The sequence below is a fragment of the Onychostoma macrolepis genome, chromosome 10, assembly GCF_012432095.1.
Source record: "Onychostoma macrolepis isolate SWU-2019 chromosome 10, ASM1243209v1, whole genome shotgun sequence".
NCBI lineage: Eukaryota > Metazoa > Chordata > Actinopteri > Cypriniformes > Cyprinidae > Onychostoma > Onychostoma macrolepis.
The window spans coordinates 6,102,732-6,129,834 of NC_081164.1; the positions used below are offsets into that span (position 1 = coordinate 6,102,732).

The 27,103-nt window shown below is 37.8% G+C and overlaps 2 protein-coding genes and 1 long non-coding RNA gene across 9 annotated transcripts in view; 1 reads left to right on the forward strand and 2 right to left on the reverse strand.

Annotated features, from left to right (window-relative positions):
* Positions 1–2,585: 2,585 nt before the first annotated feature.
* urm1 (ubiquitin related modifier 1) lies at positions 2,586–12,406 on the reverse strand. 6 transcript variants are annotated; one of them, XR_009273047.1, is made up of 6 exons: positions 12,262–12,404; positions 10,078–10,148; positions 4,639–4,720; positions 3,525–3,573; positions 3,314–3,416; positions 2,586–3,194 (listed from the first exon to the last, which is right to left on the reverse strand). XR_009273047.1 is itself a non-coding variant. In XM_058788640.1 (6 exons), the coding sequence occupies exons 1-6, from the start codon at positions 12,294–12,296 to the stop codon at positions 3,126–3,128; spliced, it is 327 nt and encodes a 108-aa protein (XP_058644623.1). In that variant the 5' UTR covers positions 12,297–12,406; the 3' UTR covers positions 2,586–3,125. The 6 variants fall into 6 exon arrangements, 5 of the variants coding, with proteins under 5 accessions (XP_058644623.1, XP_058644622.1, XP_058644626.1 ...); XM_058788640.1 differs by having other exon boundaries at positions 3,393–3,416; positions 3,525–3,570; positions 12,262–12,406; XM_058788639.1 differs by having other exon boundaries at positions 3,393–3,416; positions 12,262–12,405.
* On the forward strand, positions 12,363–21,046 carry LOC131547885 (uncharacterized). Its single transcript, XR_009273049.1, has 3 exons — positions 12,363–12,424; positions 12,845–13,135; positions 20,907–21,046. It is a non-coding gene; the product is annotated as an uncharacterized LOC131547885 (long non-coding RNA).
* Positions 17,840–27,103, reverse strand: part of sh2d3ca (SH2 domain containing 3Ca) — a 53,760-nt gene continuing 44,496 nt past the window's right edge. For both annotated transcript variants that reach the window (XM_058788637.1, XM_058788638.1), the window contains 6 exons: positions 25,824–26,314; positions 23,833–23,948; positions 23,275–23,446; positions 22,176–22,287; positions 20,912–21,118; positions 17,840–20,714 (listed from right to left, as the gene is read on the reverse strand). In XM_058788637.1, the coding sequence (XP_058644620.1) occupies positions 20,539–20,714; positions 20,912–21,118; positions 22,176–22,287; positions 23,275–23,446; positions 23,833–23,948; positions 25,824–26,314 (1,274 nt within the window). In that variant the 3' untranslated portion in view covers positions 17,840–20,538. The remainder of the gene's footprint in view (positions 20,715–20,911; positions 21,119–22,175; positions 22,288–23,274; positions 23,447–23,832; positions 23,949–25,823; positions 26,315–27,103) is intronic.

Sequence of the window (27,103 nt, forward strand, 5' to 3'; positions counted from 1 at the left end):
TAAATAGAAACACGTGTGCTCTACCACTCATTTCAATGTACTCCTTCGTTTGACCATTAAGTTTATCTTTTGTGCATTGTAATAAAACACAGGGCCTGCTGGGCCTAACAAAATCTTTGCATTATAGGCAAGCGTTTGATAATAAAGCAGTAGCCTATATTAAAAGTAGCAATCTAATCACACTGTGGATTGTTGGAACACAAGCCAGACAAAAATAACGTTTTGCTACAATCAGGCTATTTTAAACCTAATGAATAAGGCGAACCAAAGGGTTCGTGCAAGGGAGGCCTATCTTAAATTGACCACGGCTTGACTCATAGATTGTTTAACGAAAAATGAAATCACAAAAAGTTACGCAATTACACAATCTCCACACAGGGTGAAATCAAAGTAACGGCCATTTATTCCCTCCAGGGCGTCAAAATATTGTAGATTGCAGTTTGACTGTAGGCTATCTAAACGAAATTCAACAGAATATGTGTTTGTAAGATGTCTATAAAGCAATGTCGATAATATTTTTTTCTGTCACTGTTGTGTTGATAAGCTTGTAAATGCTATTACCTTGCCTGTCGATGGCGCACTTCTAACGGTTATCGACGTCGAACCGTTAACTAAACTAGTTCCGGTGGAAGCACGGGTTTCCAAAATATGTAGCTGAATACTAAAAGTAAATTATAATAATACAGCTTTATCCTGGCGGACCGGTGGATTCAAACGATAGGTTGGCTAGTAAAAATTCAGTAGGCTATGTTTACTTTATTTGAAGCTTAGCATGGGTTTCAGGCCTGAACTTGAAACTCAAAAATGGTTTATTTGGTAGCCTATAAAACGAGAAAACAATGTAAAATTATAGACTGAATGAACGACATTTTGAATGTGTTTCAAGAATAAAAATAAATAAATAAATAAACTAGTCTACATAGACAGATTAACAATATTTTAATTATTCCTTAATTCGCACTGCAAAATTACAATGTCTGCGTTGATTACATTTTCAAATGTCCGATAGAAAGATATTTTTATTGCTACGATAAGTTAATTGCTACGATATTCAACACCTGAACGATAACACTTTTTCACATTTTTTTAAAGAGGCAAGACCGTGCACCATTTTGTAAAATATGTGTATTTCCCTGCTGAAAAAAACAATAGAACCCTGCCCAAAACACAATAGAAAATGTAATGGTTTTAATGGTTATAATGGGAATTGTATTGGTTTTAATGGAAACTATAATGGTGTCTACTGGTATGTGATGGATTCTATTGGTGGGATGTTTAATCCTATTGGAAAAATGCCCAAAACACACTACAAAAAGGAATTTTGTAATGGTTTTACTGGAAAAAGCTAATGGTTTATAATGGTATTTTGGAATTTCTGTGATGGTTTCTATTGGGCTTCTATTGTTTTTTTTTTTTAGCAGGGTAATCTCGTCTTCAAACAGTACGCCTATTTGTAAACAGGTATAGTTGATTTAAGGCAAGCTAAATTAAAATGTAAAAAAAAATGTTTAATATTGTTATAAATTAATAGCCTAAATAAAACACATTTACATAAAGCCTCATAACTGTCAAGCTTAGTTTGAGAATTCATTAATAGTTGTATTGTATACAAATAACTTGTAATAACACAGAATGCTAAATCGAGTAGCCTATTCATTCATACTCATTCAAAAAAAGACGACAGTGAAATTAAAATGTCTTTATAAATCTTGGTGTACAATTAATAAAGCGAAGTATAAACCGTTAAATTTGTGTTCAATCTCTTGCATCTTTATAATGTGGGCTAAATTATATAAAATATTTAGAATAATTGTACGTTTAGACTCTAAACAAACGAAAATGTCGTTGGATTAATTGAATTAGGACAAAACACATTTTATAACAATATTTAATAACATATTTTATGCGTTTATGCTAAAAAAAAGTAGTTATATCTATAGGCTAATCCTTTAAAATAACGTTTTGAAAATTAGGCGGATTACCTAAATAAGCCTAGTTTAAATCTTAGTAGGAAGTGTCTTTAATAAAAGAGAAATTGACTCATGGCCTCCCAACAGGTCACACTCCAGGAGAAGCATGTTTACCCCTGTATTCCCCCTTTCACTCTCCACACACACACACACACACACACACACAAATACTGACATAACGGATTTCTTCTTCGACAGCATTAGCATCTATGTATTAGTGTTACTATTATCATACGGGTTTCCGTTGCAAATCGAGTCTTCAGCCAAGGGAGATTTGTGCTCGACCTCCCGCCGTCATCCTATAGTTTATTCTAATGAATATTCTATAGGTGAACCCTAGGACAAGGCGGTCTACGCAAATCAATCTGCAACATAAAAATAATAAATCTTTTCACTAAAGATCTGCCATTTTTTTTTCTCTATATGACGTGATGACGCTAAATGTTTCGTCCCAAAACTACAAAACAATATTCAGAGGTACATTTAGGACTATTTTGTGGTATACTAGCAGTCTATAGATGAGAGGGAATTTAAAAACCTCTTGTCCTCAAATAAATACTTAACCCTAGCATGTTGATATTTGATATTATGACAAACAGAAAACATTAATGCATATTGTATTGCATAGATATCTTTATTTAAACACCAAAAAAACTAATTTGGATTTGCATTTTTGCACTACATATAAAAACACAAATAAATCAATATTGTGACAATATTTATTAATTCAGTTAAAAAAAAATATGGATAGTAAACACAATTGATAGTTCTAAAGGTATCGGAACAGAAAATGAATGAAAATGATAACGGAGCCGTTTGACATGGGGCAACCGGTCCACCATGTCTCAGGAGAATCCATCTGGACACTGGCTAGACAGAGTGACCTTCCTAATGAGCCCTTGCTCCCCATCGTAACCCCACCACGCTCCTGTAAGGTGCAGGGGACAGTGAACCGGCCCTCTGCAGCCAGATTCCCGATGACGTTGCGTTTTATTAGACTTAAAATCAAAATAAGCCTTTTCACGGGATTGGTCGAGAAGCCCACGGCTGGGATTGAAATCGGCCACCGATGCCGTTGTTGATGGATCATCTGATTTTTGACCTTTTGAAGGGTGAAGGGGCTCCTGTATGGGCGTGGTGTTGATTTAGAGTCAGTTAGCCTCCATGAAGTGTGGAGATAAAGACAACATTATCCTGGTCCTGAAGCTGGTACTCCAGTTCACCCTGTAAGGGAAACGAATGCATACATAAAGAAAAATGTCTACACTGAAGATACCAAAAAAATTTATATGTAATGTAAAACGTGGAAAACACTAGAAAGAGTCTCTGCTTTAAATCAACACATGATTTGCAGGTTTTGGCCGTCATTGACAGTTGTTGAGACATTGACTTTTTTCCATTGATTGTGTTTCTTTAAATTACATCCTGACGCCAATACATGTTTTCCTGAAAGAACAACCCAGCACAACCTTTATGTACATTAGATGAATGAAGAGAAGCTGACACTGGACCTAAAATGAGCATGATTGAGGAACTGTACACACACACTCTTACCATCAGTTCCCAGTCTGCGTCGTTGATCAATACGAGAATCCCGGGTCTACTGTGTGTAAAAAAAAAAAAAAAGAAGAGCTCATGTAAGTGATGTGAGCTACACTGAAAACATGACAGTAAAGCAGCTCTCTGATAATATAATGCAGCCTGTTTATACACAATGAAAATCGCCAGTGCTGCGGTTTTCTAAGACCCTTGCATCTGCAGTTCATTAAATGAATGAGCTTCTCTCGTACCAACATATACGTGCAAGATGAAGCACAATAAAGACTGTGCATAGAACATCCTCTCACAAAGATTAGCACAAAATGTATAATTACAGTGATCAATACAATAACACAATACAGCTTTATATACAATATAACACCATAATATCACTTTGGATTTTCTTTAAGTGTCCATTAATACCTGCCTAATCAGATACTGCAAAAAAAGAGTTTTTTTGTTGATAATAATCAAATGAAATTTTGAAGTAAAATGTTTTGTATTTTATTTTAGATTTTAAGGTGTTAATGTAGGTGATGGGGTGGCCCTTCACGGCAAAACCGTCGACGGTATGGTTTATGCCACTAAAGACTACACTGTGTACCAGAGGCTTACTGCAGTTATCCACAGCTGATTTCATTTTTTTCAGTAACCAGTCCATGCTATAGTTACGTCAGGGCAAGAATAAAAGGTCATGTATGACGAATCTCTCTATTTAAAAAAAAAAAAAAAAACCTGTTGGAGAATGCAAAAGCATTATTTTGGGGATAAAGTGATTGTATCAGAATTATAAAAAATAAAAATCCAACCACTGTTTAATATGAGCTGAGAAAGTAAGACTGTAGAACTATAGTAACCATACTAATTCTGAGCACACCACACACACATTTAAATAAACATTTCCCATACCTTTACTAATGCAATAATTATTTTATCACTGGCCAAATATTTACGTGTCGCACTGGGGAGCGTGGTGTGATTCTGCCTCCTTGACCTCACAACGATTCTGCATTGAACGCATAGCGCTGCATTTATTACGAGTGTGTATCTACAGCGCGTGTGTATGTTTGCCTGAGCATCATCCTGCATCGGTAACGTATTTACTGTGCGTCTGCGTGTGTGTACTTACACAGTGTCGCCCTGCATAAAGAGCTCTGGGCGCTCCTTCAGCATGTTCCCTCGAATCCACGCAAGCAGCTGCTTCATGTCCCCTGTAAGAGTACCACAGAGGTCAAAGGTCACAGGTCAGAGTTCAGTGAGCCAGCCCCACGGTCGATGTGACGCGACAGAGCTTCGAATGCAAGGTGGGGGGAGGTTTGAAGGATGTATATCAAGAATAGACTTGCCCACTGTCATTTTTGGGTGCGCCATTGAAAACATAGCAGTGATGCTGTTTAAATTCAGATTCGTAAACGCCATCGATTGTAGCCGTATCAGCCCAAAAGCACCAACCAGGTAAACGTGACTGGAATAGGCATGTTATAAGGATAGCGCCGAAAAGCTGTATATCTATGAAGGTGTGTGGGGAGGGGAGGCTGTGGTAGTGATTGATGGATATAAACCCAGTGGTCCTATGTGAATTCAAATTAAATCTAGGATGTCTGCACACCCCCCATGAAAACAAACTGCTTAGACAGACGACCATTGCAAGCCTATGATAAAAAAGTATGCATTCAATTTTCTAAATTTTTACTTAGAATGTTTTGATGCTTGATTGTTCCACAACTTACTTTAGCCATGCAAATATTATCCAATCAAAGCTACTGGCTGTTATTCCACTAATTGAAGGACATTAAAGTTTGGCCTACAAGATGTGTGATAGTTTTAGCATGTGATGATGGATAACTGTTTTATATCTGTACATGTATATAAGAAATGAAGTCCAGTTGTCCAACATGGCGGACAAGTCGGTATGTCCAACATTAACATTGTATCATCAGCGTCCATTTCTGGAACGTACCAGTTTTCTGCTCAGAGGGGTGGTGGAGACAAAGACAGAGAAAGAGTGAGGAAGAGGGGGGAGAAAAAAGAAAAAGCGAGAGATGGAGATGTTTTCATTTGATCTGGGGAGGAGTTTGAATTTATTGTTTGCGAGTTTGCTGTGGTTGAAACTGTTAAGACTGAGCACGCAAATTGCGCACTTAGCGTAGTTTGTATTCTTGAAAATCATCTGTAAGAAAGGCCATTACACTTATTGGAAATGTGACATCAGAGATGGCGTTTTGAAAAACATAAAAATAGCTACCGCACTGCCCACCCTATCCGAACACATGCATGGACTCACCTGCACAAAAAAATCCATACTGCTGCTGATCCCTGTTCTGCAATATAATCCTGTGCAACAACATTTATAACTTACATGAATCGTTGAAATAAATAGGATGAAAATATTACCACAAAACTTTAATGCAATTTCATTTTATATAATCCTAGGACGTATTTGAAGGGGCATTACAGGATAGCTGGCAATGTCTGTGTAGGTGTTCTTATGTGTGTCAGCATATATCTCGGCTGTAAATCCCATAAGGGTAGATTTTTTTTAAAGGAGTTCCATTAACTGAGGCGTTTGGCAACATTTAACACTGAACACCATCCTCTTGCACTCTGCGTGTGGTGGTAGATTTTACTGACACCTCAATCTCAATTTGAGCAGCAGGGATGGACATTTAGGTCTCAGGTGGGCAATGGTGACTAGAATCAGAGACCCTGTGAAGGGGGGCTGGGAAACCCTTGATGAGTTTGAGGAGACATGATGACCAGTAGACATAGTCGCTTGCAGAGTTGTGCTACAGCTAACTGGCTATGCAAGCGTGTATAATTAGACCAGGACAAATTAGCAAGAGGACGAAAGAAGAGGGCAAGTGGGTGCAGGAGTGCGGGTTCTATACAATACTCTTGACTGGGCAAGTTTCCACCAGAACTGAAGCTTTCGGAGATGTCAGCACCAATGCGTGCAAGTGTGTGCGCTTGCAAGCGTGTGGCGTGCTTCTCAGCGAGAGGCAGGGGTCGAGCAACAGAGGCTGTTTCAGGTTAATTGGATCGCTGTCAGCCTCTTCAGTTGTGTAACGATCGTTGTACCTTGCAGCTCGGCTAGCCCCACAATCCTGAACCTATAAAGAAGAGTGATGCTTGCCTCAGTGCTACGCTACCGCAATGAATATTGACTAGCACCAAAAGCCAGGGCAAAAAACAGACGTGATTACTTTCAGCCACATCAGTCCTTTGATAGGGGGGGAAGTTGAAAAAAAAAATGATGCTTCGTTTTCTTGTACAAAGGGTGGTTTCTGTGAGCCGGGGGTAAAGAGTGAGGGTCTACAAGATGCCCCACGTCTCTTTTGCCCTCATTCGAGATAGAATGGAAGACGAAAAGAACTGGATAGGTCGTGGTGAGGTAGGAGGAGACCGAGGGAAAACGCGAATGGGAGGGGGAGTATGCGTCACCGCAGACAGGTGCATGCTGGGATAAGGAATGCGTGGGAGGGTGGCGGCGTCTGCGTAGCATAGTGGCTGGATAACTCTCTTCGTTTCTTTTCTCTTTGCATGACGATCATCATTATCGCCACTATCTGTGGGTGGGAGGGAATGAAGTCATTCATCTTGCTTGGGATATGAGGGTTGGCGTTTCTGTGACGATCGTGTGTGTGTGTGTGTCCGGCAGCGGGGGGCTCAGCACTACTCATCAATCACTTTGGACCAGTGGACAGAAAATTTAGGCGGGATTAGTGTTGAGCGTCAGTGTCAGCCTTAGCAATCATAGCCAGTCATCCGTGACATACTCAAATCATGCCCACAAACATGCGTATGGACTATGGGCTTCAAAAGTGCTCCAAGGTCATACCCTGAGCCCCTGTGAGGTCTTAGTGGCCACATTCCCTCCTGCCGTCCACTTTTGTGGACAGGTTGTCGTGGATACTCTGGTGCCACGGAGCTTGACCCTTCTCTTGTTTGGCAAGGCCACCAAAGTACACGCGTATCCAAATGTTCCCAACCTCAGAGCTGGGACAGGGATGCAAAAAAATACTACCACACTTGGCCAAAAGTTCTATTCCTGTTCGATGAACCTCAGACCCCAAGTGAAAGACTAAGGCCAATGTACAGGCAGATAAAGTGACTAGCTATCAATAAAGAATACTACTACTAGGCTACTTCGTTCATCTTTGGAACACAAATTAAGATATTTTTGATACCTTATTTTTGAAATCCGAGAGCTTTCTGACACTGCATAGAAAGCAATGCAACTGACACGTTCAAGGCCCAGAAAGGTAGTAAGGACATCATTAAAATAGTCCATGTGACATCAGTGGATCAACCGTAATTTAAAAAAACGGTTACATTACAAAAATAATGACTTTATTCAACAATTTCTTCTCTTCTGCGTCAGGCTTCGACACGCGTTCACAAGAATACCATCTTCAGCTTCATAAAATTACGGTTGAAACACTGATGTCACATGGACTATTTTAACAATGGGCATTGAACGTGAAAGTTGCATTGCTGTCTATGCAGAGTCAGAAAGCTCTTGGATTTCATCAAAAATATCTTAATTTGTATTCTGAAGATGAACAAAGGTCTTATTTTTGGGTTAACTAAGGAAGGGAAAAAAGTTTCTATAACCTAATAACTAAATCTGTATGGAAACTGACCCACATGGTAAGCTCTAAGAAAAGTTATACTGTATCATAACAATTGATACATTTGGGAATCTCCTCCTTGCTCTCTAGATATCGCCATCATCTACTGATCAAAAATATCATCTACAGTTCTTCCAGGCACTTCTAAGCATGTGCACGGGATATAATGTCTTGCTTTCCTAATCCATCTTTTGCACTAATGACTCTCAAATGACTTGCCTTCCAATCCAGCAATGGCAGAGAACATGTTACCCACTCTGTGTTTAAATACAGGGAGCAATACAAGTGCTCCCCCACAACCAAAGATCCCACCACTTTCACCCAAATGTCCCACCAGGAAGCTGTAGGAATGCAAGGTGTTTGTAGGAGTGAGGCATTTGTACTGTCAGGCATCCCAAAAAATGACTGCACACAAAAAGGACTTAGTGCTTTGTAACAATTGTCACTCCCTCCTTTACTGGCCCTCCATTCTCCATACCTTTCCTGTGACCCCAGCACTAGGCATAAAAGATCCATCAACAGTATCACTGGCTGCATTTACAAGTGAAAGGGGCCCAATAATGGAGCAGTTAGGGGAAGAATGGCTGGGCGCAGGGAGGCTCACAGATGTTGGTGGATGAGGGGGAGGTGGGATGTATGGAGAAGGGGCTCAGCTCCATTGTTGCTGAGGGAGGGAGGGAGGGAGGGAGGGAGGGAGGGGTGTAGGGGGGAAAAAACTCGATTTGTGATGGCAAGCCGGCACTGGTTCGCCATTGGCCCGGCATCAGGGTGAAAACAGAAGAAAAGGTGTCCAGGGAAGCGTGTGAACCAGGGCTCTGAGAGGTCAGGGGAGGAAAGGAGGCGAATGGGAAAAGGGCATCAGACAGAGGGAAGGCAGAAAAAAGATAGATGTGGAGAAAGAGCCACATAATTTAGTATGATTTGTGTGACTCTCTTCTATAGGAGTAGCAGAGAAAAAAGACATCCTTTAGTTCCAGCAGGGCATAAGGCCAATAAGTGAATCTTACTTCCGAATCTCTGGTATTGGGAGAGAAAGGCAGAGGATATTTGGAGCTAATTAAGTCATCAGTGCAGGGAATAGTAAAGCACTGGCTTGGTATAGAAATGGCGCTAAACAATTGGCACGACACTACAGTGTAATGATACCTTGCTGGGGTGTTCTGGGTGGAATCTAGAGCATTGCTTGGTAGTTACTTTCCTGTCCTGTCCTCAACAAGTCAAATGATTGGAGGCATGTCACTAAGGGTGTGTTCACACTAGTTATGTTTGGTTTGAATAAAATGAACTCTGGTGCGATTGCTCTGTTAGTGCGGTTCATTTGAGTAAAGGTGAACGCTGCAATCCGAAACCTGGTGCGAACCAAACAAAAAACATGGGTCTCGGTCCGCTTCCAAATCACTCAGGTTGTGGATGTACAACTATGCCTTCAGGTTCGGTATCTTAAGGTTCGCTGTCAAAAATGCCAGTGTGAACGCTAAGCGGACCAGTAACAAATATATCGTTTTCTTTTTTGGTCCGGACCAAACAAATCAAGAGAACCAAAGTGTGAACGCACCCTAACACAGACGGTGCACGATGTTACTGACTTAATGTTAAATGGACAGTTCACCCAAAAAGGAAATTTCTTCATGTAATTTCCAAACATATATGACTTTCGTTTTTCTGTGGAACAAAAATTAAGGTATTTTAAAAAATTGTTTTTTCCATAAAATATTTTGGACCCCATTGGCTTTCATTATATGGACAAAAACAGCATTCCACAAAATAAAGACACACACACACACAAAAATGTTTAGAACATCATTAAAGCATGTAAATGATGACAGAATTTTCATTTTTGGGTGAATTGTGATTTTAATACTTACTTAGGGGTTTGTTATAATTATGAGTAACTCCATGAACACAACAGAAGAGGTACATTTTTTTAAAATACTCACAGGGATCTGATTGGCCAGGGAGTGTCACATGATGATTCTTGACCCCATCAAAGAGAAGTTCAGCTCCTCCTCTAAAACAGGAAAAAATACAGCGTGCATAATGCTGTTATTGCCTCTTATAGGTAGACCTTCAACAACTGTTCAGTGAATGTTCTCCTGTTTCTAAAATCATACAGCAGTATCCTCCATGCAGCTTTAATTTACTTAACATCTAGTCTATGACAAAACACCTCCATAAAACACTGTTTCTTGTCCTTAATATTTTGACATTTGATGTCAAAGAGATTTAAAAACAAAGTAGACTTCATGATTTTAAGCAAAAAAAAAAAAAACACTCTTAGAGAGCAGCTGGTTGTATGTATGGCATCAACACTGTACTTTTTTCTTCTTCCTCAAAAATAAATAAATAAATAAAAGTTTTACATAACTTATATTATAACTTACATAAAAGAAGGCGTGAGAACCAACATATTTATCGCAAAGAAATCACAAAAATCACAGTATACATTCAAGCAGCATTTAATAAACGCAACTCAGTAAGTGACAGAGATCCGTGTAAGAACCAGAGAAGGTGCATGTCAGTGGGAAAAAAAACAAAACAGATAGGGACATGAAGTCAGAGTAGGACTCATGTAGCAGGTGCAGGCCCAATAAAGAGAGCTCACATCTCCTGGAGAATGCCCAGTTGTCCTCCAGATCGCCAGGCCTGGCGTGATGCCCGTACTCTAGCGGTACAGAGAGAAGCCAGCCTGTGTGCCAGCCTCAGAAAGGCCACTCACAAACACCACCTCTGTCCATAGACAGTCACATAGGACTCTGTTGCGACTTGAAAGCAGTGAGGACTTTGACCAAAAGCCAAATGCAAAATTTTTCTGCACCCAGTGAATTCTGGCCAAGATTTGTTTTGAGAAGCTCTGTCTTTCTGTCACTCTGATGCCATCACCGTTCTCTGTCGCTTTATGCCTATGTTTCTAAATAGCATACCGCCATACTACACTTATTATTTCTGTAATATACAATACGTGTACTGTGCACAGTATGCAACTTTTCTGTATGCATGGTATACTCTGATGGCCCAGTACGTTTGTCAAAATGTGCAGTATACAACAGAGGGTACTATGTTGCATACTGTATACTGTATTTCACAATACAATGCGCCCAACACATCGTTTTGACTCATTATGGGATTATGCAGCTGCACGTCTTAACATTTTAACACAAAATTTGATGTAAAAAAACAAAAAAAAAGCCATGATCATTTTCAAGATTATAACTGAATAGAATTTGCTGAACTGCACAATGAAATGATGTTGTGTGACGATCGCATACTATTGTTTGAAATGTTTATTGTTGGATAATCTACATTCTGGCAGTATTGGAAAGTATGTATTCTGTTCCAAACACAGCCTGTATTTTTTTTTTTTTAATGATTTCTTGTTTTGTTTCTCTGTTATAGTATGTATTATTAATAAGTATGTCTCAGCCTGTAAGGACTTATATTTGTGCTTAAATTAGCCTATAATGTTCTGTTAATGTTGAAATGCAATAAATAAATAAATTAAATATCCCTCTTTCCACATCATTTCCCGTCCCCTCTCTACTATGTTCTATAAAAAGGGAGCAAAAAGGGTGAAGGCTTGTATTATTCTGATATACAGTATAATTTAAACACTGTTAAAAAAACAAAGTGTGTGTCAAACCTTTTCCTGACATGAGGGAAAATCTCTGGCTGACATTTCAGCATAGTATTAAAATATCTTCTCATTAAACATCAGGAATTTCTATTAAGACTAAAGCTTTTCCAAACGAGTTTATGTCAACATCGATTATTATTTTGTTCAGTTTATGTGAGAGAAGCAGTTTATTATTTTAATCCATTTCAAGAGCACGCGACGTCTGCGTGATTGACAGCTCTGACTACACCGTGAACGCGCGCTGCTTCAAGAAAATATGTAACATGCATTTAATTTTTATTAGGTTACTTTTTCAGTTAAACCGGGTTTTCTTGTTACCACTGCCGTTAAACCGCTAAAAAAAGTAAGTCTTTATCAACCCAGTCCCTCTGATAAAGCTTCAGTCGAGTTGTTTTGAAGACTTTTCATTCATTAACGTTACGTATATTAATGTAACCACTGGAACACAAGGCAAAGGCGATGAATCATAAACAAAGCGATAAATACAAACCCAAACTCCAGCTGCAGACCTAAGGGCGCTGCCATGTTGCTGTAAAACCCGGAAATAATCACATATCTTCACCGGAAATGACATCCTCCTCTGAGGAGCCCATTTGCTGTAGAGGGCGTTTCTGTGTGTGTTGACTCAGAAACAAGCTTTGGTTCTTCTTTGGGTATTTGCTCCATTATACAGTATAAAGAACTAAAAGATGTTTTGACTGAAAGGTTACCTACTAAGAATAATCTAAAATATTTTTGCAATTTATATGAAATAGCAGATAAATTACGAAACATTTTGGGTGCTACAACTAAGAACTATTCTATTCTATTCTATTCTAATGATATATATATAAATTATGAGTTCATGATTGAACCACACTGACATAAATTTGAACATAAAGTTCATAAGTTTGTTTTTCATGTCGATGTTTTACTGTTTAAATTCTGCTCAAAAGTCTCTTTAATGGCAGGCTCCAAGGAGATATAGTGTAACAACGCCTGCAAGTCCAGCTATTATATTGCTGATTATAATTATTATTTTTAATGTGATTAAATGTTCCCATAATGTCTAAAATGTCTGTCTGTCTCGTCAGGAAAGGCGCAGTGCTGTCATGTATGCTGGAGTGATGTGGTGGTCCCCACCCCCTCGGCCTCTGTCACACTGGTGACAGGTCTGTCCCGACTAGGAGCAGATTGAATTGCAAATCTCCTGCCTTCTGTTGGCGTCCGAGGCTGAACTGGCCCTTTGCAGCCGGCCATTCATGTGGTAATGTGAAGTCTGAGGGGCAAGGGGGGCCCTGGGGCCACAGAGAGTCACATGAGGGGACACTCCGGACTGACTTCCAAAAATACCATTATCACTATGAATTTGGACTATCACACTGGTATGTGCACACTAAAACTACACACATATATATATATATATATATTTTTTAACATATAGCCATGATTAAGCAAACGGATGGGATGTGTACTTATCCTGGCTTCTGTTGTGTTTTCTTTAAAAGCAAAGTTGTTAACTTTGCAGGTTGTACACGACTGACAGTAATATGAGTTCAGTGGTGTGTACATGTGTGTGAATAAATGTGTGTGTGTGTGTGGTGGATGCAGCATGAGCTCTAGATTTAGATGACAAAGTGTTAAAGCACCAAGACATGTAATCCAGTCACTTTACATGTACTTAGCCGTTCAGGACATGACAGGCTGTTCCTGGTGCTGTCACCAGCGGATCCGTCTGTAAATAAATCAGCTTCCAAAGAAAGAGAAAGAGTGAATTTAGTGCTAACATACATAATGACACCAAGTTTTATATGAAACCAAAAAAAGCTGGAAAAAAGTGAGTTGCTTATGTTTAAAAGTGAATGTTACAGCTTTTCCCCAGGCATTTTCAGAGCATTAATACCAACCCCAGAACCCTGTTGTGTTGAAAAATACTTCACCCACAAATAGCCCACAGGCACACGAAAAGCATTTTCACATGATTGAAAAACAAATAGAAAGTCACATACTATAATACTGCAGTAGAATGACAGGTTCACCTTGAACTTCCATTTGTGTTGTGTTTTAAATGTTGAAAATATTGTAGTTGGTTGCAGAGTGAGAGAATATGAATATATATATATATATATATATATATATATATATATATATATATATAATACATATATATATATATAAAATCATCATTTTATTTAATGAAATATATACCATATACAACAATATTCCCAGGAAAGGTGATCAAGATTTGTCAGTTACCAAAATAAATGATACTTTTAAGCACCAGTTTCAGTCATGTGCACATGAAATCGAGAAATCTTATTAGCAAAAAACACCAAACAAATTTGCTCTTAATATATTATATAATATTTACTATTCTAGCTTTGATACTTTTCAATAAAATAGGTATTTGTATTAATATTTAATAAAAAAAATACATTCAAAATATTAAACTTAAAATTAAAGTATAAGGGTGATCAGCTTACCAAAATAAATCATACATTTAGCACCAGTTTCAGTTATGTGCATGTGAAATCTAATAAGATATTATTAATGTTTACAAAAACACGTACAAATGTGCTTTTATTATATAATATTCCATATTCCAGCTTTGATAAGGTGCTGTTTTTTTCAGAGCAGATTGAGTATGTGTGCTATTGTGTGACTCGTCGTTTGAGTTAGCCGACCACAGAGGCCTTCAATAAAAGATTTTAATCTGCATTTCTCCAATATTTTGAGCACAGTGGCGTGTAACGGGCAGCTCGGCCGGGTCTTTGTGTGCTGAGTGGGCATTCAGAGCCTGATGTCTCTGAATCTCTGTCAGTGTGCCCACTTTGCCAGCAGTGCCTGGTGGACCTTTCTCTGACTGACACAGCTGTGCAGGGGACATCACACACACACAAACGTTTGCGCATACACACACAAACACACACTGAGAGATTGCATCATGGCTTCGCTGCAGCCCCCCTCCATAGCCACCATCTTGTCTTGGTGAAGTCACTTTAGCCTGACGCACTCACAACTCAAAGCCAGCACGCATGCTCTGTGTCGCAGTGCATTCAAAACTGCACCCTCACACACACACACACACACACACACACACACACACACACACACACACACACACACACACAGATAAAGCAAAGTGTGTTCATCTTTATGCTTTGATGAAGTTTGATGTATATATGCAAGTTTTATAAATGGAAACTGCATTTAAAGGGTCAGATTTAATTTGACCAACCTTGAATAGTTCATGTTTAGTAATAATAATACTAAACTTGTGCATATTAAACATCAAGCATATTAAAATGTGTGGTATTGAGTAGGGTCAAGTGCAGTGAGTTGAGAATGCTGATCTCACTGCACTGTGTCTCACTGGAGCTCTAGCTCAACGCTGCTGCCACCTTGTGCTCATATTGTAGAGTTACACTGTTTAAACACTGTTTGTGGTCCTAAACCAGGAAGTGTACAACCCTAATTTACAGTATATTAATAAAATATTGTTTTATTGTTTATTGAAAATATTATTGTTTAACCTGATAAATTCATTTGCCCACCGGTGAGCCCATTTGTTCATGTTTATAATAGTAATATCTTAGTCTAAACCTAAAGTAATCTTGTCAAACTATATAGCATTTGAAAGCTTAAAGACTCTGGTTTTCATATTTGGTGACTGGATTATTATTATTATTTTACCAATATATATTTAACAGAGCAACCGTAATTTGTTCATTTGAGGCAAAAGTACTCATTGGAGGCAGAGCTCTGAAAAAAAATAAAAACAAAATTATATATATATATATATATATATATATATATATATTTCAGATCACTCAAACTATAGATGGAAATGGGGCGTCCATGGTCACTAATGGAGCTTGGTAGTCATCTAGTGGAAAAGTTTGGTACTGCGCCCAAACAAAATCATACTGAAAGCTCATTTTTTTAGATATCAACCTCAAATTTGGAACTTGTTCAGGATCTGTATTAAAAAACATCTTAAGGCTAAAAGTAGCTCATAATTCGCCGGTTTAGGAGAAAATCTTAAAAATAATGGGTGTGTCAGTTCTAAATTTAGGACTTCTACATTTTTGCTCTAAGAGTATTTCACAAATCGTTTTAGCGTTAAAACTAGCAACTAAATCTGTGAAACGTTAGGAGTAGTGAAGAGGACTCCTAAGTCACTAAGACCAAATCATAAACTATCCTAAAATGTCTGTTGCCAGCAATCTGCCTTGGAACATAAACATTTTAGAAACATTTGATAATAATGAGCTTTTGAAAAGGAATTGCCTTTAGTTTTGGAGGTTATCTCAACTCCACATTTTCCTTTGATTATATCCTTGTTTTCATTAACCAGTTGGAAAGAAGTAACAGCTGTTCTTGCATCCAGTTTGGTTTTCTTTTATGTTTGAATGTCTTACTATCAGCCATGATTATTCTACTCAGTTAATTAAAAGGCTGTTTATATGCATATCCGCTAATTGTTTACAAGAAGTAAGAGGCTGACAATTATCTGAACATATACTTATTTAGTGACACTTAGCCTGCATTTTAAAATCTTTATTTGAATGTGGCAACAGTTTTATTTTTAACCCTTTATTTGAACATGACAACATAATATCGAGCTCTTCAATATTTCTATGAATAAATCTCTGACAGAAAGCCCTCCCCTATCAGCCAAACACTGTGTGCATAGTTAGTAAGCATGCTGACATTATCCATAGCAACGAGGTCAACCCCGCCCCCCTTACTCTTAGCTTGACTTCTCTCTGTTCCTTAGTAAAAGTTTGTCTTGGCAGCTTTGTGAATAAGTTTTAAGAGAAAACTCTCAGCTCTCAGTTTTAGAGTTCAACATGTTTTGCAAAATACAGTGTTGGGAAGGTTACTTTGGAAATTTAATAGTTTACAGATTACAAGTTAACCTATTCAAAATGTAATAAGTAGTGTAACTATTTCAATTATTTAATGTAACTGATTACTTTTGATTACTTTTCTAAATTTCTAATGAATGTTTTCAACTGTTAATAATTTCCAAACATTTAACCCAGGCAGCGTTACCCTTACAGTAGTACTCAACACTGAATACTGTCAGACTTTCCAAATCCTTCATCAATTGAATTAAGATTATAATAATTTCATTTTAAAACACAGCCACCACAAAATCAGACGTTGACACCTCTTTTTTTACTTTGAGATCGTTCTGATTGTTGATTTTTAAATTTCCAGCACTGGAATACATTTTTATCACTTGCCATGGTGGCAACTCAGACACATTGTAGCCTAAAGCTTTCAGCGACAACGTGAATTAATGTAATTGGCTGATGTGCTGCGCTGCAAATTCAAACAAGAGAACCAATCAAAAGCATCAGAACAGCATCGCTTTACTAAACAGCCTTTAAATGGCAGGATGCATCATGCACATCAAAAACAGGCAAAGCAACAAAATAATATTATTCAACATATCCTAGCTTTTTGTAGAAAATATTCAGATGTAGCCCCTTTTATAATCGTAAACATTTATCTTGTAATTAAATTACGTAACACCGTTACATGTAACTGGTTATGTAAAATATTAATATTTACACTTTTGCATTTTATGTTTTCATAAACTTCCATAACTTTTTTGTGATCTATAATAACCTCAACAATTTCTTCTCCTCTGCGTCAGTCGACACGGAGAGGAATGCACATACATGCATGCATGCGTCGTTATACTCTCTTGAACAAGTGGCAGAGACTGACACGGAAGAGAAGAAATAGATAAATAAAGTCAATGATTTTGTTTTCTTCACGCACAAAATGTATTCTGATAGCTTCATAACATTACGTTGAACCACTGAAGTCACATGGACTATTTTAACAATGTCCGAACTACCTTTCTGGGCCTTAAACGTCTCAGTTGCGTTGCTGTCTATGCACTGTCAGAAAGTTCTCAGATTTCATCAAAAATATCTTAATTTGTGTTCTGAAGATGAACTAAATTCTTACAGGTTTGGAACGACATGAGGGTAAAGAATTAATGACAGAATTTTCATTTTTGTGTGAACTATCTCTTTAAATAATATTTAGAGCAAGAAAGCACAAAAACACAAGCTTACTGTATTTTATTTTCTGAAAAAAGAGTGCAAAACATATGACATACCAGTATGTACAGCACATAATAAAAGGATGCAATCACGTGACCTCGTCCACCTCGTCTATCATCGACCGCTTAGGGGTAACTATTTACAAAACGAAATAGTCACACATTTACCTTTACAGTAGAGAAACCAAACACAAGTTACAGTCCTAGACCAGCAGGCCTTATTAAAAAAAGTTTCAAAAGGTTCAAAACTTACTTCCATTTATTATTTTTTAGCTTACTAAACAGAGCCCTCTGCTGGCTAAAAGTGAAATTGCATATGATCCACTTTTCATCCCACAATGCTCCCCCTATCTGTGACAGACAGCATCGTCTACTTTCAGATGTGCCTTTATTAAGATACCTGAAAAAATACCTTCAGAAAATTCCCTGGAAATATGCATCGATAGACTGGGTATGAAGTATAGCAGCCTGTATATGATACACAATAGATTGCGTTAGAACCAGATACCTACAACTTTTCTCTTTATGGTACCCAGAAATAAGGGTAGAACATTTACACTGTTGATAGAGGTATATGTATGTGACTTTGGGTTTTGTTTGCCTAAATCTACCAGAATATGAAAACAGTTTGGACTATTTGAATTTAATGAGCATGTTGCTATTATTAGCTGAAATCTTTCAAACGTCTTTTCGATGTTTTTCCATGAAAATGTGAATGGTACTCATACAAAAGTCGCCGCCAAGATGTCAAAGTGTTGCTTTGCAGCTACTAGGGTGTTGCTATGGTGTTTTGGCTGGTTGCTAGATGGCTACTTATTGGCCTAAATCAAAAAAGTCCACATCCAATCCCTGATTCATCTCTTTTTTTACCCACCAAAGTGAAAACTCTATGTATGATAAGTTAGAAAAGTAGCCCACCCTTCCTTAACAGATTTTTACTCTATGAGGTATAATTCATATCTGTTGGACAAACGGATGATTTTGCATCAAAATGGTGAGTTTTAGTAAAACTCCTAATCTTAAATATGGTCAATATGCATTAGCATAAACCACTAACACAACGATCCTCTATATATTAGTTTGTAACTTATTGCCATAACATTACTTTGAATGTTTGAATGAATAATCAAATGTCTTTGTTGACTTGCAATAGATGATCTGGACATGGACTTGATCTGTAAAGTTTGAATATATGGGTCTCTTAAATAATTTAATACAAACTGACATTCATTGTAATCCAGTCTCACTGAGAATAAACATTATGTATCAGCTAAACCTCATTGCCATGGCCATACTGACAAGCACGGTCTGTCATGAAAGATACTAAAACAGTATTTTAAGTCCAAACGATCATAATTTAGTTTTTCATGTCAGTTTCCACCCTCTTTCTGATGTTGGAATTAAACAGGCTGTTTTTGTGCTGCTGTGCCTTTAAGACTTTATGCAAATGCCCTTCTTTGCATGTGAAATGAGAAACACATGAGCTGTGGGGTTGCTAATATAGTTTGCGCTGCCTCATGTAACTGATTCATAAAACAATTTGCGCTGTAAATGAACTTGTTTCCAACATTGTGATCCTTTCGAAGGATCTGCAGAGCCGTAGGTGCTACACACAGCTAAAAACAGCACAATATATGGTGGATTTCACCACTTTCACAATTTTACTCTTATCATTAGTTCTTCTGGGTTTTAGGAGAGTGACTGCACACCCAATATGCGATGTTAATGTGTGAAGTGGGTGGTCATATGTTAATTAACTGGGTTGCCAAGTTTCAATAAATGCATTTTTTTTCGCACTGGATTTTTAAATTCTGATAGTTATATAATGAACTCTGTAATTACAAATAAGGAAAGTCTCATTCCTAATGATACGACCCATTCAGACAAAAATAAAAAACCCAGAATGACAGAAAGAGAGGAAAGAAAACAGTATGTCTTCTATCTTACACTTCTTCTCTAACAAATACAGACACCAAAGCGCTCTGAGAAGCAATGCTGTCAGACCTGGAGAGAGTGTGAATGTGAGCATCTGTTACACACTCAATTCCTCACAGTAACTGTCGACTCCATTTCTATCGATAAAGCCATGACAATACCGAGAAAACAACAACACAGAAGTGAACCCAAAAGTGAGCATAAAAATAAGACTCTTTATCCAGCAGATATCTGTTGGAATTCATGGTTTGGCAACTTACATTCAGACATTTGAAAAGTGAGTGTGTGTTCAGTCTATTCCAGCAATAAATCGTGACTATGTAACGTCAATGCAGTCTCATCTCCAGTACAGAGACGCGTCACCTCTGCAAGACATCTTTGCTTTTTGTCGACATAAAAGCTGACGTTAACTAAATTATGGATTCACATAAAACAGGATTCAGACCCATTAAGGTTAAAGTCAACTTGCACTTCATCACATTCTCTCTTTTTGAAAAGGAAGTGCCCTTGGTCACCACTGAAAAAGGGATTTTGGCTTTAGATTTTGATTTCATTCCATTGCTGCAGTTCACGACTGTGTTCTTTAGGGGGTGCTATCATGCTCACATAAAGCCTGTCCCGTTTTGTGCCTTGTTTTGCGGAGCGAGTTCCTCAATGTCATGTTCTCCATTTCCGCCCGTGTGGCTCCCCCCAAAAAAAGCATGGTCCGGTCCAGGAGTAGGAGTGACAGGAAAGTCAGGGATCATACCATTTGTGGGTGCGGGGGTGCTATAATTCACTGTGTCGTACAGGAGGTTCTAGCTTGTGGGACAGAGCGGTGAGGACCTTGTCAAACTTCTCATAGCGCTCGGCCTGGCTTCCTTCAGAGCCACGACTGCCCCATAAAAGCCTCATCTGAAACTCTGTACAGAAGATTTCCAGCACCTCCTTCCGCTCCTGGAAATCTGTGTAGAGACAGATTGTGAACACCACATAAAGTATGTGAAAATAGGACTAGTGCACTGCAAATTACAGTATGTGCCAGAAATCTTCAAAGTGTACATCCATGCATGCTATTAGTAAATTCAGTCAAATTAAGTTCAGTTTAATAATTGTGTTTAATAATAAATACTTGGATTTTCTATTTTTGTTCATAGTTTACCCTGTAGTTTGCTCTCAGCGTTGGTGCGATACAGTCCTCCATGGTGAGCGATGGTCCGTGCTGCTTCCAGGTGACTCATGACCACATCCACTCCAGACTCCACGCTCTCCCAGGACTCCAGCGCCTCTCCGGCCGCCACACCGCGCTCCAGCAGCGACAACACCGGCACCACGTGAGGGAAAGAGGTGTTCGAGAGGACACAGGTCTCTGAAAGATTAATACACAGTTATAAATAAACAAGTACATGCATGCATACATACATACCTCCCTACCTGCATACATACATAAATAAATCTTATATATATATATATATATATATATATATGTGTGTGTGTGTGTGTGTGTGCCAATTACTTATTTAAGATTGATAAGTAATGAAAATATGACAAACAAAATTAAATAATAAATGAGTCTTTTATTAGATTCATTATATTTCTTTTATTATCAATTATATTTCTTTTATATAAATAATTTACTTGAACATGAACTCAAATACAGTAACGTTAATAAATAAAACAATAAATCTTGTAAATTTCATCAATATAAATTATCAAGAATTAATGTTTGACCGATATTGATATCTTAGAAAGCAGTAAAGCAAATATCATATATAAAAATATACGGTATGTTATATTTCACAATTTAATTTAAGTAACATGCAGAATTGCTGAATTCCATTTTGATTTATTCTAGATATTTTAATAAAAAATAAATCAATATTGCAAATTTAATTAAAATCTGTAAAATAAACAGATTTATGCTTTAGCAACATTTTGATTCTGTAATGCTATTGCAGTAGTTTGTGCACACTGGGAATCATATTTTCTCAATTAAAGACCAAGTAACACTAATTTTACCAACAGAACGATGACATATGACATGACATATGACATAATAGCAAACTGGATATAATGTAGCATAGTTTGAAATCATGAATTTAAAGATTGCCCTCACATCTGAACACAGGTGCTGCTGTTCTTTTCACTATCAAAATAAAAGTCCTGCCACTGTAAAAATAAAATCTCCTCTGACACTTAACAGCCAAAAAAAATAAAAAAAATAATAATAATTTATTAAAAATACAAAAAATATTACCGGTCAATACAGATAAATTAAAAATGCCAAATATTGGCCTTTGGAGATATATCAATCAACCACTATGAAGAAAATATTGTCACTGTAATTCTTTAGCAATTGCTTAGGAGTTGCTAATGTCACTGATAATAATCTTCTGTAGAAGATTCTTTAAAGCACTCTGTCCTACCTTTCCCATCATTCATGGCCTTCAGGAATGGCTTGAGCTTCTTCTCGTAGAGGATTGCACCTTCTGTGTGTCTCTGTCGCAGTGTGATCCACGTCTGCTCCAGCCGTGAGATCTACAACAAACATCACAGAATATATAGAAATATATAACTGTAATATATCCAGAATGACTTCATAGCTGTGTTTTTACTGGAAATAACTGCAACCTTACAACATTCATCACAAGTTGCAAACGACGAATAATGCATCTAAATAGTACTTACACTTTGATATACATTTTATATCTAGTTTTATTTAGCGTTGTTTAAAGCGATGGTTCACCCAAAAATGAAAACTGACCCATGACCCTCAAACTCAAGCCATCCTAGGTGTACAGTATATGACTTTCTTCTTTTAGAATATTAAATATTAAAAAATGTCCTTGCTCTTCCAAGCTTTATAATGGCAGTGAATGGGTGTCGAGATTTTGAAGCCCAAAAAAGTGCATCCATCCATCATAAAAAGTGCTCCACACGGCTCCGGGGGTTAACTTCTGAAGAGAAGAGATGCGTCTGTGTGAGAAAAATATTCATATTTAAAACTTTCTGCTAACTGTCGTACACGCATTGACGACAGAGTGGCGTTCGGGCGGATGACGTAGGCGTAGTGTAATCTCCGGTGAGAATATGCTAGTCTCACGAGAACCAAGTTTTGTTTCAAGCAAAGGAAAACCAGTCTCCTTGTTGCTTATATCAAAAACTTGCATTTTTCTTTACAAATCCTCGTTTTGTACTTCTAATGACTAGTGTTTTGTTTTGCTCTCTCCTCTGCACTTCCGCGTTTGTCACTTCTCCATGTGGAGCACTTTTTATGATGGATGCATGCACTTTTTTGGGCTTCGAAATCTCGACCACCATTCACTGCCATTATAAAACTTAGAAGAACCAGGACATTACTCTGATTGTATTATATATGGCTTGAGGGTGAGGGACTCATGGGCTAATTTTCAGTTTTGGGTGAACTACCCCTTTAAGGAGAGCATTAAGCTTTAACACTTATCATGAATGTCATGAATGGCACCTCATATGCTGTGGTGTGAGAGGACAGGTGTGCGTTCTCACCTGTGGCAGCTCCAGGGCTCTCATGACTGCAGCGAATCCGTACATGTTGCCCATGTTGCTCTTGAGTTCAGCAGCCAGCTGGATGGTTTTATGCAGGAGGGTGGCTCTCTCCTCTGTGCTGCCCGTACAACCCAACAAATCCACCGCCATCATTATAGACATGGTGTAAAACCTGTTGAACAGGAGACAGAGCTGATCATTCAAATATATTAAACACAGTCTCTTCTGCTCACCAAGGCTGCATTTATTTAATCAAAAATATAGTACAAATTGTGAAATATTATTACAATTTAAAATAACTGTTTTCTATTGTAATATATTTTAAAATGTAATTTATTCCTTTGATGCAAAGCTGAATTTTCAGCATCATTACTCCAGCCTTCATTGTCACATGATCCTTCAGAAATCATTATAATATGTTGATGTTCACCTAAAAATGCCAATCTGCTGGTTGAAATAGAGTTAATTACTGGTCGACAGAATTAAACATCATTGGCTGTTGATTCTGTGGTGTGTCCTGATGTTGTTATCTGTGTACGAGTGTAAGTGTTTCCTCACCTCTCCAGCAGATCCAGCCTCAGCTGCTGTCCATGCGGAAGAGTCAGCAGCTCCAGCCCCGAGCTCACTCCCATCATCCTCTGCATCTCCGTGGTAACGCCCAGTATCCTAGCAACCTGCAGATGGCCACACAGTTACAAGAGCAATATATTCAACCCCACCCCTGTATTTCCATCCTAATATATTCACAGTCAGAGCAGAAGACATTTAATTAGCCTTGAACTCGTCACATGATGAATGTGGTAAACAGCAGTGTGGAAAGAGTTTATTAACCCTGAAGGTTTAGATGTTAATGGAAGACAGCACTGAGAGCGAGGGCAGATGAAAGGTTTGGGGTGCCGTCCAGACTTTATCAGTCAGCTTCACATGTGTCTTACGTAATGTCATCTGCTCTCACGGATAAGAAAACAGAATCAAGAGCCGGAGAACCAATCAAATGTCCTTCTGTCTGTCTGCTGTGGTTTTACTGATCATTTTGGGAGTGTTTGGTGATGTATATGTGTTTGGGAAATGGTAATGTTGTCCTGGGTCCTCCAACAATTCATGTAAGAATAATTTATTTGATAAACAATGATTTGTGATATCAGTCAGATATCAAAAAGTAAACTGGTAAGTTGTGTAGTTAAAGAGATCGCCCAAAAATGAATTGTCAAAAATTGTTGTTCCAAGTTGTTCCAAACATGTACGAGTTTATGTCTTTGTTGCGCACAAAAGAAGATATTTTAAAAAAGGTTGACGGTAGACACTGACTTCAATAGTTTTTTTTTTAATACTACTGAAGTAAATGGCTACCGTTGACTGTTTGGATTCCCACATTCTTCAAAATATCTTCTTTTGTGTTCAACAGAAGAAATAAAGTCAGAAACGTTTGGAACAACGGGGTTAGTCATGATATGATATGATATGATGTGATATGATATGATATGATATGATATGATATGATATGATATGATATGATATGATATGATATGATATGATATGATATGATATGATATGATATGATATATGGGCTTTAAACTGAAATCAAAATCTGGCCCAAAACAAAGACCAGACCTGGAGAAAAAAAAAAAAAAAATGATATATATATATACTGTATAGCTCTCACTGAATTATTAGATTTTATTATAAATATAAAATATATTATAATTTTATATAATTAAATGTAATGTAGTATGTTTTTTTCCCATTAATTATAGATATGCACCAAACTAAAATCTATCTAAAGCTATCTAGCTAAACCCAACAAAGTCTATATATATATATATATATATATATATATATTAAAAACTGAATCTGGGCTAATATATGTGTAAAAATATGAAAAACACAATGGTTGTGTTTTTGACCTAGTTATACATTTGACACAAAACAACTAAAAATGTGTCTAGAAAATTTATTAAAAAATTTTTCAACAAGAAACTATTAACTCATAGAAACTAAATAATATAAAAATAAATAAATAAATAAAAATAAACGTTTACATTAAATGTTAAAAACTATGCCTCACGTCAAATAATCTGTATGTGCATTGAATAAAATTCCAATACAAATATACATATATATATATATATATATATATAAATCCTGACATGACCCAAACTTGCATCATTAAAATTTTATTCAGTCAATTGACCTTCTTCACTCTTACATAACCCTGAAAAAGGTTCATTGACTGAATTGTTTTATTGTGAACACTTAACTATATTCTTTGCTTTGTATATAATTCCTGAGAAGCCGTGAATCAACACACTGAAGATGGCCAATAGCCAGAACATGTGTTATAATGTTTTATTTCCTGCCAAAATTCAACAAATATTTTTTGGAGTGCAAAATGTTTATTTTATGGTTACAGATGTATTGTTCTTGTCACCTGATTAACGCGGTGAGTGCATTGATTGAACCACTGCTAATAAAATTTGGTAATGTATATAGGGAAATAGTAATATAGCCACTGAGTGACAGTTTCTTCCATATTTATTTGCATTTTTTACCGTGCAGTCTGCCTTGGTGATGTGCTTGGCGGCTGATTTAGGATCCACCTCCGCCAGCAGCTCCTTTACCCTCTTCAAGGTACTCATCTCCAGAGGTTTATTCTCGGCTGGCAGAAGAGTGGACTGGTGTTTCCCAGGCTTGAAGGAGGAGCTGGTCTCTACCAGGGGGAGAATGAATCCCTCCATCCCGTCTGGGGCTCCAGAGCCCGGGCTTTGGCCCTCCTCCACCCTCAGCCTCTCTACGTAGCTCTTGCAGGGAGGAATGGGGGCTTGAGCAGGTCTCAGCTCACAGTAACTGCCGCCCTGCTCTGAACTCTCGGACGGGTATCCGTGGGCAGGCGTGGAGTGGGTGCTGGGGGGTGCGTCTGAGCAGGGAAGGTTGTTATTGGAGGAGGATGGCGAGAGATGGGGATCGCTGGAGCGCCGCATCACTGGAGAAGGCGGGATCACAGCGAGGACACGCCCTCCTGAGCCATGTCTGTGGCGGGAGACTGGAGAAACAAACAAAATAACAGATTTTACTACACAGCTCTCTGAAATGCTTGATTCTGATTGGTTGGTTGCGACATTCCAAGTTCATTTGCAACCGCTGTGAATAGCAACGCTGTATAATGACCGCTCAACCTGATTCTGGCTCTTCTTATATGTCTTTCACATCACACCACAGGCATGCTCTCTCTGTTTCATTCAAACACAGCTAGTGTCATTGTGGCCCTCAGTAATTGACTGCATTTAAAATGAAACTGGAGGACTTCAGTATTAAGAGGTGTTCATACTGAATGCATTTTTTTAAAGATTTATTTTTGGAATTTTATTCCTTTTATTTAGAAAGGACAGGAAGCGAAGTGGGTGAGAGAGAGGGGGATGGGATCGGGAAAGGTCCGCAAGCCGGGATTCGAACTCGGGACACCTGAAGCACAACGACGCTACACGTTGAACCAGAATGCATTTTTGAGGTTAAAAATGTCAGGCGCTGGGTAGTGAAATGAAAAAGGTCTATTAATGCGTTTTTTAAAAATGGAACTTTATTCAAATTGAGCTCGGAATTTTTAGAACGTCAGATGCTGTAAAAGTGGAACGCAAAGACCGTTCACACAGTGCATGTTTTTCTATGTACATGCACTAGATGGACATGTTTGACCATATTTCTTGAATCTCGCACATGACACGACATGTGTCGACATAAATGCAGCACTCAAGTTAAAAGTTCAACTTTTATAAAACTGTCTATAGACCTTGCATTTTACTGTTTCGTTTTGTATTTTGCGGTCAAAAACATA